The sequence below is a fragment of the Camellia sinensis genome, chromosome 5, assembly GCF_055761805.1.
Source record: "Camellia sinensis isolate YWXY chromosome 5, ASM5576180v1, whole genome shotgun sequence".
NCBI lineage: Eukaryota > Viridiplantae > Streptophyta > Magnoliopsida > Ericales > Theaceae > Camellia > Camellia sinensis.
The window spans coordinates 185,675,242-185,692,854 of record NC_138965.1 but is presented as its reverse complement, the minus strand read 5'-3'; the positions used below and the strand labels follow the sequence as shown (position 1 = coordinate 185,692,854).

Here is a 17,613-nt window from a genome sequence, read left to right as displayed (position 1 = left end):
TGCTCTGTTTTTTGTTCACTTTGCATTTTTTGTGTAGTGCAGAGAAAATTGCAGGTTTGTTACTATAATTGAACTCAAATCACAGAGAAAATTGTAAACTTGTAGTGCAGTGAAAATCACAGAGAAAATTGTAAGTAGGCAGAGAAATTTACAGATGTAGCAATAGAGTAGTAAGTGTTTTGTTTTGTTTTTTTTTTTTTTAATTTTTTGAATTGAATGTTTTGTGAACATAACAGATCTTCTCTGTGATTTTTTTATGTGCTTGTGTTTGATATATTTTTGTCTCTTGATGTTAATGTGTTTTTGTTTTTGTTATATTGAAAGTGAATATGAGTTCACAAATTTCTCTGGACTTTTCTTTGTAGTCCAGAGAAAATCATATGATTGTATTACAAATGATAAGTATTACAAATTTCTCTGGACTTATATGTTGTGTTATAAGGTAGCAACATAAACATGACAGAGAAAATTACACAACAGAGAAATTTTGAGGAAATGGAGCATTAAACAAAATAAATATGCCAGAGAAAATTAGACACAAGACATAAACATATTGTGGCCAGAGAAAATTATAAATGCTGCCAGAGAAAATTAGACACACAAGTAAGAAAAGTAATTTGGCCAGAGAAAATTATAAATGCCAGAGAAAATTAGCCACACCAATAGAGTAGTAAGCCACAGATAATTTGCTTGAGAAAATAATGCAGAAACATAAGCATGCCAGATAAAATTACACAATAGAGAAACACAAATGTAACAAGCCAGAGAAATTTACAAAAACAAGAACACAAGAAGCTTCAATAAGAAGCCCCAAATGCATAGAAAGCAGTTCAATTTTGACAGTTGGAAGGAAAGCAACCCATCATCAGTTGGAAGCAAAGAAATTCTGGACTTCCAAAGAATTTCTCTGGATTCAACCCAGAGAAAATTTTCTCTGGTCCAGAATTTCTCTGGAATGATAAAACTCTGATTTGATCAATTTGTCATTGGTTTTGCTGCTGCTGATTCAATCACAATTTCCTGCACAAACAAATTAATAGTTCTTCTATGAGTTTGTGATAGATTTTCTTTAAACTTAATGGCATGAATTTCTCTGGGTTGAATCCAGAGAAAATTCAAATTTCTCTGGATCACTTTCTCTGGGTTGAATTTCTCTGGGTTGAATCCAGAGAAAATTCAAATTTCTCTGGATCACTTTCTCTGGGTTGAATTTCTCTGGGTTGAATCCAGAGAAAATTCAAATTTCTCTGAACCTGAAGATATTATATTCAACACTGGATATATATATATATGTGCTGACATTGTATATATATATATGTATGTATCATATATATATATATATATATATATGTTTGCAACCATAGATAAGATAACTAAGAGTGACTGTTTGATTATGGTTGCAAATGGTCTTAATTGATTAATTATGATATATATACTAGTCAAGACAGTAAGCAACAGATTGTATATATATATATATATGTATGTATCATATATATATATATATATACATCTATCAACTCCACTCCACTCTGTTTGTTTACCCAGAAAATCAAATTTGCCAAACTTAGTACTTTTGTTTTGCTGAATTTGTTTTCGTACTCGCCGGAAAATACCCAACACCAGTACCAGCATGACAAAAGAGAATATCCAACAGACGTAGGGTATTTTGGTCCAAGAAATTGATAAAATGAGCTGGTATTTTGGTTAGGGACCTGAGGCAGTATTAGATTTTGTAATGTCCTTTATGCAGAAAATTATTATTATTAGGGAGCTTAAAAAAAAAACCCCATTTTTTAAATATTTTTTTTACAAATATTATACTTTTTAAGTGTATTTATGTTAGGTGTGTCTAAAAATTAAAAAAAAAATTTGTTTAAAATATTAAAAAAAATCATTGAAAACATTAAAATAGAAAAAATAAAAAAATATATAAATTTTGAAAACTATTTTCTGAAAATCAAAACTAAATAAATTTTTTTTTTTTAAAGATTTCTCCACATATTTTACTTTTAAATGCATCTATAGATGCAACTACATTTAAAAAAAATAAAAAAAAAATTAACTAAAATATATTTTTTTTAAATTACTATAATTACAACATACAAAACGTAAAAAATAAAGGGTTTTTTTTTTAAGTTCCCTGATATTATGATTTTATAGCATAAAGGACATCAAATATTTTTATAATGTCTAAGGTCCCTCAACAATATTTTCATAATGTCTAAGGTCCCTCAACCTTGATCCAGAGAAATTTCAGTCCAGAGAAATTTGGTCCAGAGAAATTTCAGTGCAGAGAAAATTGGTCAGAGAAATTCTGGCCCAGAGAAATTTCTCTGGACCAAATTTCTCTGGATGAGTTTCTCTACTTTTCTTCTCATTCACATCCAAATCATTGTGATTCATTGGGTAAGCAACATTGTTCAACTGAATTCAACTGGAAAAATTCCACATTGTAATATATAAGCAACATTAGAATTTTGAATCCCATATTCCATTGTCCATTTCTCTACCCTAGACATTAGTAAGATCTTGCCATACCTTAGCATAGACAAGAAAGAGAAGAAGTCATTCCCTAGACTTCCAGAGAAAATTCAACTTCAAAGATAAAATTAGTCCAAAGAAATTCTGGGAAGAATTTCTCTGGACTTTCTAATTTCTTTAACATTCCCTAGAATTCCCACTGTAAATTTCTCTGGCCTTCCATTCTCTCCAGAGAAATTTCTCTTCTCTCCAGAGAAATTGTAATGTGCTTCATCTTGTTTGAAATTGTAATGGGAAATCCAGAGAAATTGTAATGTGCTTCCCATTGTCCAGAGAAATTCTCGCCAAATTTCTCTGGACTTCTCTCCAAATTTCTGTGGACTTCCCACTGTCCAGAGAAATTCTCGCCAAATTTCTCTGGATTTCCCACTCTAATTTCTTTGGACAAAGTAAGTTCAAGTCTCATCTTAGCCTAAACTCTCTCTCACTCTCTAATATTTTTTCTTTGGATATATGGTTGCAGAAGAAGCTTCTGATTCTCCAAATTTCTCATAGCCATTATTGGTCATTCAAAATCAAAGAATTTCTCTAGTTACCTACTAGGAAATATTTCTTGGTTATCTAAACTTCTTTATTATTGGTCATTCAAAATCAAACCAAACCAGAGAAATTTGGGCTACCTAGAAACAAAAAAACAATCATAATTTTCTCTGTGTTTTGAACAAACTAGAGAAAATTTTAATTGTTTTTCTCTATGATTATTTTTCTAAGAAACATTTTATCAAATCAATCAATCGATCAATCTCTCACCAAACCCACAAAAAATAATCTATGAAATCAGAACAAATCTGAAAAAACAACATAATAATCTAGTGAAACAAGAAGAAATCCGGGAAAAACTCGAATTTCCCTAGTTTTGTTTTTGGGGATGTTCAAGTATTTATTGTTTAGAAGGAACCACTAAAGAACAAGAGAGCAGTGAGGAACTCTTAACCCCAGCAATAGAACCCAGAAACGAACTCGAGAGTGCGCCAGATCTGTGATAGAATGCTTCACTTTGTGTAGATATCTTATATCACACATTCCCATATTTCATTGTGAATTCGCAGAATCATAGTTGCAAAAGTGGCAGTATTTGAGTTGTCTGAAATTGTTGGGTCCTCAGTGTAGCCATCACATTGTCCAACAACAACCTCAAAATGAACTTGAGATTATGAAAAAGCAGGGGAGACTCAATGGCCACCACAGAGAGAGAGAGATGAAGCAGGTTTTGGAAAATTTTAGAAGCAGAGTGTTTATAATAATGGGGGAGAAAGAAAGAAGGTTGAGTTTGGGGATCTGGAGGGGTAGAAGAGAGTAGCGAGATTCCGGCAGTGGTGGTGGTGGTGAGAGTGGTGTGAGATGGGTGAGTTTAGGAGCGGGAATGGGGTGAGGGACCTTAGACTACAAAAGAACAGATTGTGGACCTAATCTATTACTAAAAGTTGGATAGGGACCTTAGACCGATTTTCCCAAAAATAAAAAACTCAAAAATTATATTTAAAAGCTCAAAAGCAAAGAGAGTATCATTGCATGAAAACCAGCGCAACTTTTCTTCATTTTTTAGTCATTTTGTTTAAAGCGTCATTTTAAAAGTAAAACAATATTACCCCAATTTTGGAAATTGTTCATTAAAAATATTTAAATTTTTTTTGGGGAGATTTGGTGATAGTCCGCTCACTATCTAATTTATCTTTCAAAATGATAAGAATTATATAAGTATTTTCAAAACTCCCTAATATTTTAAAACTTGTTTATTTTACTATATTATCCTCATATCTATCAGTTCTCCTATTAAGCCATCTTTACTGTGTATTTCAGAGTAAAATTTTACTCTGAATAAGAGTAAAATGTTACACTCTGAAACTAAAAGTAAAATTTTACTCTGTATAAAAGTAAAATTTTACTCTGAAAAACTAGTAAAATATTAGACTCTACACAAAAGTAAAATTTTACTCTGTATAAAAGTAAAATTTTACTCTAAAAAACGAGTAAATTGTGAGACTCTGAAGCTAAAAATAAAATTTTACTCTATATAAAAGTAAAATTTTACTCTGAAAAACAAGTAAAATGTTAGACTCTACACAAAAATAAAATTTTACTCTAAAAAACTAATAAAATGTTAGACTTTACACAAAAGTAAAATTTTACTTTGTATAAAAGTAAAATTTTACTCTGAAAAACGAGTAAACTGTGAGACTCTGAAGCTAAAAGCAAAATGTTTCTCTGCACAAAAGTAAAAAAGCGAAGGCAGTGTTTGTGGCGGCTGAAATGTTTGGCAATGACCACCTCTTGACAGTAAAATTTTACTGTCATTCTAACACCAGAGTAAAATTTTACTCTAATTCTCTCAAACAAAAAACAGAGCAATAGAATCAGAATAAAATTTTACTTTCATTATCTGAAACAAAAAACAGAACAATAGAACAAGAATAAAATTTTACTCTGGTTCTATCAAATAAAATTAGATCAAAAACAACAAAAATAAATAATAATAATAAAAAAAAACAAACAAAAAAAAAAACAAATTAATCAACATATCTAATTGAGAAGAAAAACTTCTAAAACTCAATCAACAATTACAAATCTCAATGAAAATAATACACGTGTTCAACAACACTCATACACACAAATATATATATATATATATACATATATTTTCTTGTTCTTTTTACAGCCGTAGAGAGATCCAGAGACTACGCGGATTCTGTGCTGCGAATTGGGATAGAACTTTCGTCACAAGTTCAATTGTCGTTTTCTTCACTGTTTCACCACATCAAACTCCGAACCTTTCACCACATTAGCATCATAACCGTATTCAAACTCTGGCCTCACTTCTATCGAAGCATTCTTCGCGTCGACACCGCCGTATGCAACAACATAACCTCGAAAAGCCGACGGCGATTGAAGCTGCTGTCAACGAGTTCGTCATCTTCAACGTTGCCTTTGCTGCTGAATCGAAAATCCAAATTTGTTGTTGCTTCTGCTCAACTGTGAGATCTAAATCTATTGGTTCCAGATCTAGATCCACCACCACTACCGGGTGTGAAATCTGTGATGTCCGTCGCTGATCTTGGTAGAGCGGATGAAGAGAGAGACATAGAAGGTGGGTAGATCTAGTTGAGGGGTATAATAGTCTGATAAAATATTTAAATAATAAATTATGTCCTTTATGTAAGACTTTATAATTATGAGGGGGTTTAGAAAGTATAATTTTTTTCTTAGTCCTTTTAACAATGAAAGGAAGGTAAAGGGGGTTTATAGCTAAATTTTCATCTTCTTTTTTTTTTGGGGTTTTTTTTTTAAGCTCCCTAATAATAACAATTTTCTGCATAAAGGACATTAAAAAATGTAATACTGCCTCAGGTCCCTAACCAAAATACCCGCGCATTTTATCAATTTCTTGGACCAAAATACCCTACGTCTGTTCATCTTCAGATGAGTTGATTTTTTTGACCTGAATGGTGCAATTTCAATGCGTGTTTAAACCTTTTCAATCTCAATTTTTATTATTTCTGGTTGTAGGGATGAGAGATGATTCAAAGGAATTTGTGTTGGAATTGTTCGATGCTTTGAGCAGACGACGAAGGTTGAATGTTGACAAGATCAGCAGAGATGAGCTTTACGAGTATTGGTCTCAAATCACTGATCAGAGCTTCGATTCTCGACTCCAGATCTTCTTCGACATGTATGCATTATTATTTTTTCTTTTAAAAAAAATTTAATAGATGTATATATATATATATGATACATACATATATATATACAATCTGTTGCTTACTGTCTTGACTAGTATATATATGATAATTAATCAATTAAGACCATTTGCAACCATAATCAAACAGTCACTCTTAGTTATCTTATCTATGGTTGCAAACATATATATATATATATATATATATATGATACATACATTTATATATACAATGTCAGCACACACACACACACACACATATATATATATATATCCAGTGTTGAATATAACATCTTCAAGTTCAAAATTTCTCTGAGTGTTAAATATAACGTCTTTTGATTTTTTGGGTTTAGTAGAATTGGAGTTGTTTCTAGAAAAGCATTATTTGAACCCCTACTGAAGAATATTGGAAAAAGAAGCTTGAGGAAGAGACAGCAGTAGAGGAAGGCTTAAAGTGATCCAGAGAAATTTGAATTTTCTCTGGATTCAATCCAGAGAAATTCATACCATTAAGTTTAAAGAAAATCTATCACAAACTCATAGAAGAACTATTAATTTGTTTGTGCAGGAAATTGTGATTGAATCAGCAGCAGCAAAACCAATGACAAATTGATCAAATCAGAGTTTTATCGTTCCAGAGAAATTCTGGACCGGAGAAATTTGAATTTTCTCTGGGTTGAATCCAGAGAAATTCCTTGGAAGTCCAGAATTTCTTTGCTTCTAACTGATAATGGGTTGCTTTCCTTCTAACTGTCAAAATTGAACTGCTTTCTGTGCATTTGGGGCTTCTTATTGAAGCTTCTTGTGTTCTTGTTTTTGTAAATTTCTCTAACTTGCTACATTTATGTTTATCTATTGTGTAATTTTATCTGGCATGTTTATGTTTCTTTATTATTTTCTCAAGCAAATTATCTGTGACTTACTACTCTGTTGGTGTGGCTAATTTTCTCTGGCCACATTATATTTATTTCTTGTGTCTAATTTTCTCTGCCATATTTATTTTGTTCAATGCTCCATTTCCTCAAAATTTCTCTGTTGTGTAATTTTCTCTGTCATGTTTATGTTGCTACCTTGTAATTTTCTCTGTTGTGTAATCATTGCTACCTTGTAATTTTCTCTGGAATTTAATGTTTATGTTTTCATTCTATAGAAATGGCAAAGCGCAAAAGCAGCACAACCCCAGAAATCCCGAAAAAGAAACCAAAAGTCTCTGTGTCTGCGTCTTATGATCTTAGATCAAAACGCAGTAGCAGCACCAGAACACCACAAAAAAAACAAGTCCAAGTTGAAGAAGCAATAAGCATCAAGATCAAGACACCAACTTCAAGGGCGATTTTCACTCAACTACAAGCTTAACATTTTCTTTGTCATTTTCATTGGATTATAATAACAAACCTACGATTTTCTCTATACTACAAAGAAAAGTCCAAAAACATGAATAGTGCAACAAAAAAAAAAAATGAAAAGTGCAAAGAAAACATATCAGAAAACTTTGAAAAGTGCAAACATATAAAAATACATAAAAACACAACATATAAGTCCAGAGAAATTTGTAATACTTATCATTTGTAACACAATCATATGATTTTCTCTGGACTACAAAGAAAAGTCCAGAGAAATTTGTGAACTTATATTCATTTTCAATATAACAAAAACAAAAACACATTAACATCAAGAGACAAAAATATATTAAACACAAGCACATAAAAAAATCACAGAGAAGATCTGTTATGTTCACAAGACATTCAATTCAAAAAATTTAAAAAAAAAAAAACAAAACACTTACTACTCTATTGCTACGTCTGTAAATTTCTCTGCCTACTTACAATTTTCTCTGTGATTTTCACTGCACTACAAGCTTACAATTTTCTTTGTGATTTGAGTTCAATTATAGTAACAAACCTGCAATTTTCTCTGCACTATACAAAAAATGCAAAGTGAACAAAAAACAGAGCACAAAAACGCAGAAAAACAGAGCACCAAAAAGCAACTCATAACCATGTTGACAGAGAATGAAAAAGCAACTCCAAAAATCAAAATCAACTCCATCGAAAATTCATCAATAACAGATAATGAAAAATTAACTTCAAAAATCAAAAACAACAACACTGAGTTCGTCTCTCTCACATTGATCAAAACTAAAAACAAAAACCTAATTCAATACCTACACGATCAAATCAAATCAAAAATTGAAAACTTATCTAATTCAACTCCACATGAAATCAAATCAAATACAATGAACCAGATTTCAACTCCTACACAATCGATCAACAACTCCTACACGATCGATCAACACCTACAAACAACGAACATGATTTCAACTCGTACAGGATTTCAACACCTACAAACAACGAACAGGATTTCAACACCTACAAAAACCTTAGAAAATCTCCACAAAAATTTGAATCGTCAAGTTCATCCTCACGTAATCTCCCACAAAATATCAATATGATCTTTAGCTGTCAAATTGAAAACAACGTATATTATAAACAAGGGTAAGACAGGTATTTTACATTCTAAAATAACATTGAGGGACCTTAGGCTACAAAAGAACACATTGTGGACCTAATCCATTACTAAAAGTTGGATAAGGACCTTAAACCGATTTTTCCTTTTTTTTTTTTTGTCTTTAATAATAAAATATAAAATTTTACTTTAGACAAAAAGGACCATAAAAATAGCAATGGTGCTACATGTATCAATTAGTATACTAACTAGTGTATTAACACTAATTATGACATTATTATTAACCCTACTCATTATACAAATTATAAATACCAAAAAATCTTAAATTATGTCATATCATTAATTAATACACTAATTAGTACACTAATTGATACATATAACATTATTCTAAAAACAAAGGCTAAAAAAACATTTCCCAAAAAAGCAATAAAACAATCACCTATTTTATTTCTTTTTCACCTTACTTATACTTCGAAGGATCTAAGAACCTCCTCAAAATTTTATCTCTTGTTTTTTTGTATTCTGAGGGAATTATTCCATGTCCTATTGAAACTCTTTAGGAAGGAAATTTTTGCACCATACCAATTTAACAACCACTTGAGGGCTCTGGCTCTCCTATTTCAACCATGAGGATTCTGGTCGGCTGTTCGTCCACTTGCTAAGTTGATTGTCTCACGACAAGAAATCTGTTCATTGTCCAAAATGTCATCACATCACATATTAAAACAAGTAAACTGGACTGCCTCCACAACCGAAATGTCTCTCACCCCTATCTATGGAGTGTACTACTAGAGAATTATGTTGTCTTTTTATAAAAATATATTACACTCTGCATATTAAGCTAACTGGTACAACAGAAATACAATAATATCCATATTAACTGATACAAGTTTACAACAGAAATAGGGCACAACAGAAGGGAGAGGACACTGGAGGACTCGGAAAAGAAGAAGCCGGGTTTCAGCCCAATACCCTCATCAACCAGCACACAAGCAAAATTTCCCATCAGGAGAGCAAAAGGACCTGCTCTAGGCCAGCCTCGACGTCAGAAATTCAAGTCCTTCAAACCGGACAATGGCACTTGCGGATAACACACCTATTGGGGAAAACAAAGAGGAAAAACATGTCAGATAATCCAAAACATGATTTTGTTCGTTGTGTAGATGGACATCAAGGAGGAAAAACATGTCAGACCCCTGTGCCATGGTTTTAAATAATGGCTAGTTCGTTGTGTACTGGCCGCTTTGTACCTCTTTTTTAGCTTCCTGGTTTCAATACACATCGGCATACTGGTGTGAACAAAAATTGCAAGTGAACCACTGTGGGAGTCATTGCGAGCTAGATATTGAAAAATCCAATAGCCGCACCATGGATCCTACTAGAAAAGCACACTTTGTCCATTTCCTACTTTAAAACCAACATTCTGATCGATATCATCAATCACTCTTATGATGCTTTTTTCAGATACCTACACCGTACGGCTTCCTAGTTGTATCTGTGAACAATATCCATTCTTTCTACCAATCATCTTCCATATCTCCCTTTTTACAAGACAAACCTCCACAACCACTTCTCTAACAATGCCTTATTTATTATCACAAATGAAACAAAAGTACCACAAACTATAACTTCAAGTGATATCGAGATAAATTAATTATTGTATTATAGTAACACCTTCATTACCGCTCATTATGATATTTAAATTGCTTATGTAAAGCTATTTTCACATTATATATAGTTCAGCTGTTAGAGGCTTTGCTCATATGGTGTTGCCAAAATTCCACTAACATGTTGAAGCAAAATAAATTCTGACTCCTAAAATGTTGTTATAAAGGAGCTAAGCTAACCATGCTACTGGCACTTCATTGATACTTAAGCAGGTACTCCTCAAAATACAAAACTATGTCCACTCTAAAGGAAAAAAATTGAACACTTTACTACTACTATGACTTGTATACTACCACCCCTATTATGCGGATGCTACCTCAAAGTTATAAATTTTCAATTACCATATGGTTACTGTCCTTGAATTCCCGAGTCCAGTTTCCGTGGCCTTCCCCGACCTCGACGCTTTTGTTGCAGCTGCTTTTGTGAATTTTCCACATTTCTACCAGCAGATGATTTGCACATTGGAGGCCTTCCTCGACCTCGACGCTGTGGTTGCTTCCACTCATTTTTATGTTGTTGGTCAGCCATTGATGATTCTCCAATAGTTTCAAAAGCTATATCGAGTGGTGTCTCAGCAGGCCTCCCTATGTCACTGCAACCTGGTTCCGGCTGGTCCTCATACCCATGTTCCAAAGGCAATGATTCAGCAATAGTTATTTCTGTAGCTGGTTCGCTTCCGGGAAGTTGAAGCTGAATCAGTAATTGCCCATGCTGTGGCTTACTATAGAATAGCAATGTCTCTCCCTTCAGCTCACTGTAATGTCCATCTACTTGATGTTGTTCTTCAATCACTTCATTTTGTTTCTCTACCTGTTGTTTTTGTTCTTCAGCCACTTTAATTTCTTGTCCTGCACTAACTCTATTTTGTTGTTCCAATGACTGATTTTGTTTCTCAATCACTTCAATTTGTTGTTCTGCAGACATAGTTTGACCTTCGGTTGAATCATTCTGTTCTTTTGGCTGTTTTTGTTCTTCTCCGATGCAAGTTTCTTGCTTTTGCTGTTGATTCCATTCATCACCACCTCCATTTTTATGTTCTTGTGGTTCACTTTCCATTGCTTCCTTCTGTAATTTTGCTTGATTTTGCTCTTTGTTCACTTCTTGTTTTTCTTCCACTTGATTTTGTTCTACAATCACTTCATCTTTTGGTTGATTATCAAACACCTCATCCCACTCTTCTGTCAGCTGATTTTGTTCTTCAATTGCTTTATTTTGCTCTTCTGTTACTTGAATTTCTAGGTCAATCATTTCCATTTCTTTAATCACATCTTTCTTACGTGGTCTGCCCCGTCCCCGTCCCCGTCCCCGTCCCATGCCCCAAGCCTTTCTCCGCTCTGTCTTAAGATGTTCCCTCCTAGGGCTAGCATCATCACTGCTTAGAATTTCTATGTCAATCATTTCCATTTCTTCTTCTCCAATTACATCTTTCTTACGTGGTCTCCCCCGCACCTTCTGCTTTGTCTTAAGCTGTTCCCTCTTAGGGCTAGCATCATCACCACTCTGAATTTCTATGTCAACCATTTCCATTTCCATTTTTTTTTCTTCTTCTTCATCTTCTTCCGTTTCGTCTTCTTCTTCTTCTTCCATTTCTTCTTCTGTTTCTTCTTTTGTTTCTTCCTCTGTTTCTTCTTCTTCTTCACTCACATATTTCTTATGTTGTCTTCCCCGTCTCTTGCCCCGCACCTTCCTCTGCTTAGTCTTGAGCTGTTCCCTTTTAGGGGTAGCACAAGTTCTTTGATTAGTGCTCAGTTTGGTGATTGCACCACCAAGCAAATACCGCTTTTCATAAGTCACAGCAATGTCACCACTTTCACAAAGCTTCCACAGATGATGCTTCAGAAATGTAGAATGAGCCCATGGCAAATCATCGTGCTTATTTTTAATGAATTTTGATATTGACTCCTCGCTAGAACCCCCTTCCTCATTCAACTCCTTAATTGCTCCATGTATCATCTGCATCACATCCCACCACACAAAATCAAAACTTTGTCAATTTAATATGCACGCAGAATTAAATCAACATAAGTTGAAATGTCAATGCCTACACATGGAATAGAACATCACAAAAAATCATAACTTCATCAAAATTGATATACAGATAATACAAATTCACGTCTTAACTCATACAGAGAAAACAAACTATATTTGGCCTCTTCGACCTCCAAATTCCTCAACTTCAACTTTTAATATTAATAACAAACAATGGCATATTTGATCTCAGAATTCCAATTTAATCATTTTTTTCTCTATTAAACAACACCTCAGAGCTCAAATTTACCCGTTCAATTCTTTCAAGTTTTCATGCAAGTAACAAGCATGTGGGAAAGACACCCTACATAATACATGCACATATGCAAATTTACATAGAACTATATGCATGCATTCATATATTCAGAATTACATATAGATAACGATGGAGAATTATGAGTACATGTACAAAGTAATGTTACATATGGGAACAATATGATATGACACTTAAGCTGTGTTTGGTTGGGAGATTTGAAAAAAGAAAAAAAAATGTGTAAAATTAGGTAAAATGTAAGTATATTTTATTTACATTTCACCTTCATTTTCCTTTTTCCTTTCCAAATCACTTCCCAAATCTCCCAACCAAACACAACCTAAGGAAAATTCTATTATACACACCGTTTGAAAGAGATGTACCATACGCATTCCTAATTATGCAATTTTGTTCTTTAGTTATGACCAATTTTCTTCTTTAGTTATACCTTTGGTTATGGCTCATGTAGCGTTTGATTATAAATTTTATTTTAGTTATGATATGTAATTATGACAATTTCTTCTTTATTTATAAAGTGCATATGGTGCATCATAGTCTTTCCCATGACACAATATTATCTCATAAAAGCAAACCATGTGAAAAGAGGGTATGGATGAGATTTCTTTATCATCCCATGAATTTTGATGAATAATCTTGGTATTATAAAAATATACCTACCAGCAATCATTTTGGTTTCTCACCAATTTTATTAGTATTGTTTTTTAAGGAGACTTATCACGATTTCTCATCTAATTTGCAAACAAAACATGAAATTTCTTGTAATTTATCATCAAATCACTCGATCCAATTACTCACATGTAAGTATTCTTACTAAAATTATACATAAATAACCAGAATTTGACATGAAGAAACAGTAGAACACTTCCAATTATTCAGATTACCCTTTTTCTCAAGTAAACCCAAGACCCAACTGCACATATATATATGCATGCAAGTGAAATGGACTTCATAAGTGTGAAGAGACTTACAGAAGCATAGGTGGGATGATCAGGGGTGTGAGTGTCGGGGAATAAGTGGGTGAGGCGATTTTGCATGAGGGTCTTGCGGGAGGGGGTGAGTGGTATGGTTGTATCAGAGGTCACGAATTTCATTACCAATGCCCTGAAATTCGACATAGCTCTGTTTGCTATTTTTTCATCATTGTTGGCGTTTTGTGAGGGGTTTTGGGATGATTGCATTTGTAGCTGAGCTGATGGTGGAGCTGACACTGGTGGTGGTGGTGGTGGTGGTGGTGGTGTGGGGGTGGAGGGATTCATTGCAGTAGAAGAAGAAGTCAAAGTAGAAAAGTTGGGAAAGTACACTCACTTTGGACATCATTTTTGATGGATGCTGCACTGCACTGTCTCTCTCTCTCTCTCTCTCTTGGGAACAATGCATTGAGGTTGTTTAACTTCCTCTTTACTGTGCCATTAATACGTTTTGTTTTTTGGATAATAGAAAAATAATCATGGATTTGATTTCAGTTTTTAAAATTGAGTTTTTATTTTTTTGAATAGTTTTAAAATTTTAAATATATATTTTTTATTTTTTAGATGATCTTACTTAAATATATTTAAAAAGTAAAAAATTTATAAATATATAAAAATACGAAAAATATGTTGAATATTCGTTTTTTTTATATTTTTGGTATTTGGTAAATTTTTTAAAGATTTTTTTTTCAAAAATTATATTTTTTAAGTGTATTTATGTTCGGTGTGTCTTAAAATTAAAAAAAAATTGCTTAAAAAAATACAAAAAATAAGAAAGTACAATTTTTTGAAAAGTGATTCTAAAAACTAAAAATAAACAGAGTGAATTATATTTGGATAAAGGAAAAATAATTACTCTTACAAAAAAGTAATAAATATTATAAATAAAAGTATTAATAATTTAAAATTATAAATTTGTGATAATTTTTTAAGAAAAATTAGTCTAAGGTCTCTTTCCTATTTTTAATAATGGAAGAGATCCACAATATTATTTTATGATGTCTAAAGTCCTTCAATCCTAAACTCATATATCACAGAGAAATTTAAGAAGAAACGAAAGGCTTCAAAAACTGAGTTTGATCTCTCTCTTCTCCCTCTCTGCTCACTCTCTCTCTCTCTCTATCTCCCTCTCTCCTACATCAACCCCAAAAAATATTATTGTGCATTGAATTGTGCCTTTCCTCTTCTTACTCTTCACCCCCCAAAGATCTAGACCGAGATCATTTGTTGTAAACAGATAGACCGAAGACGAACAGAGACTCTTCAGAGTCAACTCTACGTCCACCAGTGGCGCAGCGAATCTAGCGCCACCGCCGCCTTCTCATCTTCGGCAATGTCGCCGTCGCATCACCACCACTCTCGCTCTTCTTCCACCACTGACATTTCCACCTTCAAGCACAATCAGACCTTCGCCGCCAAAGCCGCTCGACGACGTCGGCAGCAGCGACGGTGGTGGAGAAGGAATGGGCTTGTCTCTTTAAGTGCATAGTCAACTGGTTGTGCCGATGAAGCAGAGTATATGCGGACGAGCTTCGGAGGCTCGGTTTCAACTTTCATCTCATCAACCCTTATATGATGTGGTACTGCAACATCAACAGAAGAATTCTGTTGTTGCTGTTCAGTATGATTAGTGTTCGGAAGATGATGAAAGGTACATCTTTTCTTGGTTTTGACATTAGAAAACATGTTTGATGCGGCATTTGGAACTGATTGGGCATGTGCTCGGGTATCTTCAACTGCGGGAAGTGGGTTAGAGGACTCTATGGATAGATCATCAGTAATATAAACTTTAAGGCCAAGCTCCCCTCTAACACGTGAAAAGATTCCACGCTTTTCCAATGGGTAGTGTAAGACAACAGCATCTGAATAGGGAACAAACGATGTCCCATTGAGGGAAACTTTCGCGAGAAAGGACCTAGTGTGGCCGGCATTGATATTGTTGTAGATATAGGCATCGAGAGTAAGATTGTGGAGATTAGACGGGTCTGATATGTTGAAGTAGAAGCTCTCATTCCACTAGGGTAGAGAGGGAATTTCTCTGGTTTTGAAGAATTTCTCTGAGTTGAAGTGTCCAGAGAAATTTCAAAGACCAAAAACAGAATTAAAAAGGAACTTGATAAATATGCAGAGAGTTGGTTAATTGTAGATTTGACTGAGTTGGGTTTTTGGGATTGATGGATGAATAGATGATGCAGAGAGTTGCAGAGACATTCAATAATTCAAGCCATTGTTTTAGGTTATTGTTGTTTTTTTTTGTTTTTTTGTTTTTTTTTTGGGTGATGCAGAAAATTTCTCTGGTTTTAAAGAATTTCTCTGGATTGAATCAAGAGAAATTCTCTGGTAATGAGATTTTCTCTGTGAATATGTATCCAAGTCGCTGAAGCCATCAAACTGCAGATAACAAAAATGAAGTAAACTCTTGTGTAGAATTTGAAATAAATTCAGGAAGTTATAAAGGTTGAAATATGGACTTGAAGCTCAAATGATTAAATGGCTTACTATGTTTCCAGATATATTTTCATTGTTTCAAGGGGTTTACAAGTGAATTTCTTTGGTTGGAGGGGATTTTCTCTGGGGTTGAAATGTCTCTTTGATAAAAACAGAAACTTAATGTTTAGCTTTGTACTTTTGAAGGCATTTCAACAAAATCAAAATTTCTCTAGAGAGAAACAGAGAATTTCTCTGGACAGAATTTCTCTGGAGCAAAATTTCTTTGGATCAAATTGAGGGACCCTGGACATTATGAAAATATTAGACGTCCTTTATACTATAACGTCTTAACACCAGGGACCCTAAAAAAAAAAACCCCAATTTTTTATTGCCACCACTATTCAGTGATTTTTCCCTTTTTAAAGAAAAAATTAAAATAAATTTTATAATATAATAAATCTATACAATTTAGACTTGGTTTGGATATGATTTATTTTGTTAATTTTTTTATTTATTAAAAAAATATTTAAAAAAATAAAAAAATAATGTGACCCATACAAGTTAATAATCTAATAAATTTGTTTTTTTAGTTCATCACAAACCAGCCATAGCATAATCAAAATAATCATAGATGTAATTTTATATTTTAATAAATAAATATTCTTTTTGTGAGTATCGGTTGTGGAACAATTAAAAAAAAAAAAATAGAGAATTTTGAATTTAATAGAAAATATCCGTATTAAAGCCCAACCCGAGGCCCGCAAGCTCATATTGTTAAGCCCATAATGTTAATTAGACAAAAACTAAATAAATTAAGTTTGATCTTATAAACACTTTACCTTATCCATTCTCAAAATTCCTCAGCTATTTTCCTTAAGTTATCAAAAACCCATTTCACTTTGTAAAACGTGCTTGAAGGTCAAGAAGTAGTTGCCAATATATATATTTTTTAATTTGTATAATTAATTTCACACTGTGCCTTCCCTTCTATTTGATAACTACTATACTAATTTGATGTGGGATAAAACTACTTGTTGGATTGTATCCAAGCAACCTTGGATAGGATTAAATTTGTTATGAAATGTTGCTTAGTTTTGAAAGTTTGACTGGTAATAATGAGTTATTATTCCCAAGTTCATTGTGTGACATTTTTAGATCTCATGTATCTGATGGTATTCATTTATCATGTATTCAAGTTACTAAGGTTTCGTTTGGTAACTTTCAAATTTAGTTTAAAAGTTAAAAAATTATTTTAAATTGTCATATCACTCTCTCTATTTTTATAGACATATTTTCGTGAAAAGTCAAAAAGTTACTAAAATAACCTATTTTCAAACGAGGCCTAAACCTTCGTTTGGGATGTGGATTGTATCAACAAACACAATTGTGGAATAATTTTTTGAGTCTCTTCATTCATCATAGTTGTATAATATATATAGTAGAAATATTAACAAGGAAAGAATAAAAGATTATAGAAATATCCTATAACTAAGGAATTGATAAGGAATTACATAATTAAGGATATTGCCTAAATCACATCCTTAATTTTAGCACTCCCCCTGAAG

General features: G+C 33.0%; 1 protein-coding gene across 1 annotated transcript; it reads right to left on the bottom strand.

The window, feature by feature from the left end:
- Positions 1–9,469: 9,469 nt before the first annotated feature.
- On the bottom strand, positions 9,470–14,034 carry LOC114290265 (uncharacterized). Its single transcript, XM_082870765.1, has 3 exons — positions 13,619–14,034; positions 10,690–12,301; positions 9,470–9,776 (listed from the first exon to the last, which is right to left on the bottom strand). Exons 1-2 carry the CDS (start codon positions 13,904–13,906, stop codon positions 10,697–10,699), a joined length of 1,893 nt encoding a protein of 630 aa, XP_082726891.1. The 5' UTR covers positions 13,907–14,034; the 3' UTR covers positions 9,470–9,776; positions 10,690–10,696.
- Between the last annotated feature and the right edge of the window lie 3,579 nt (positions 14,035–17,613).

Excerpts from the sequence above, each read along its gene's own strand:
- LOC114290265 (XM_082870765.1), bottom strand. The coding sequence starts at position 13,906 with ATGAATCCCTCCACCCCCACACCACCACCACCACCACCACCACCACCA. Across the intron at positions 12,302-13,618 it reads ATCATCCCACCTATGCTTCT|ATGATACATGGAGCAATTAA; the intron begins GTAAGTCTCTTC and ends GATGTGATGCAG.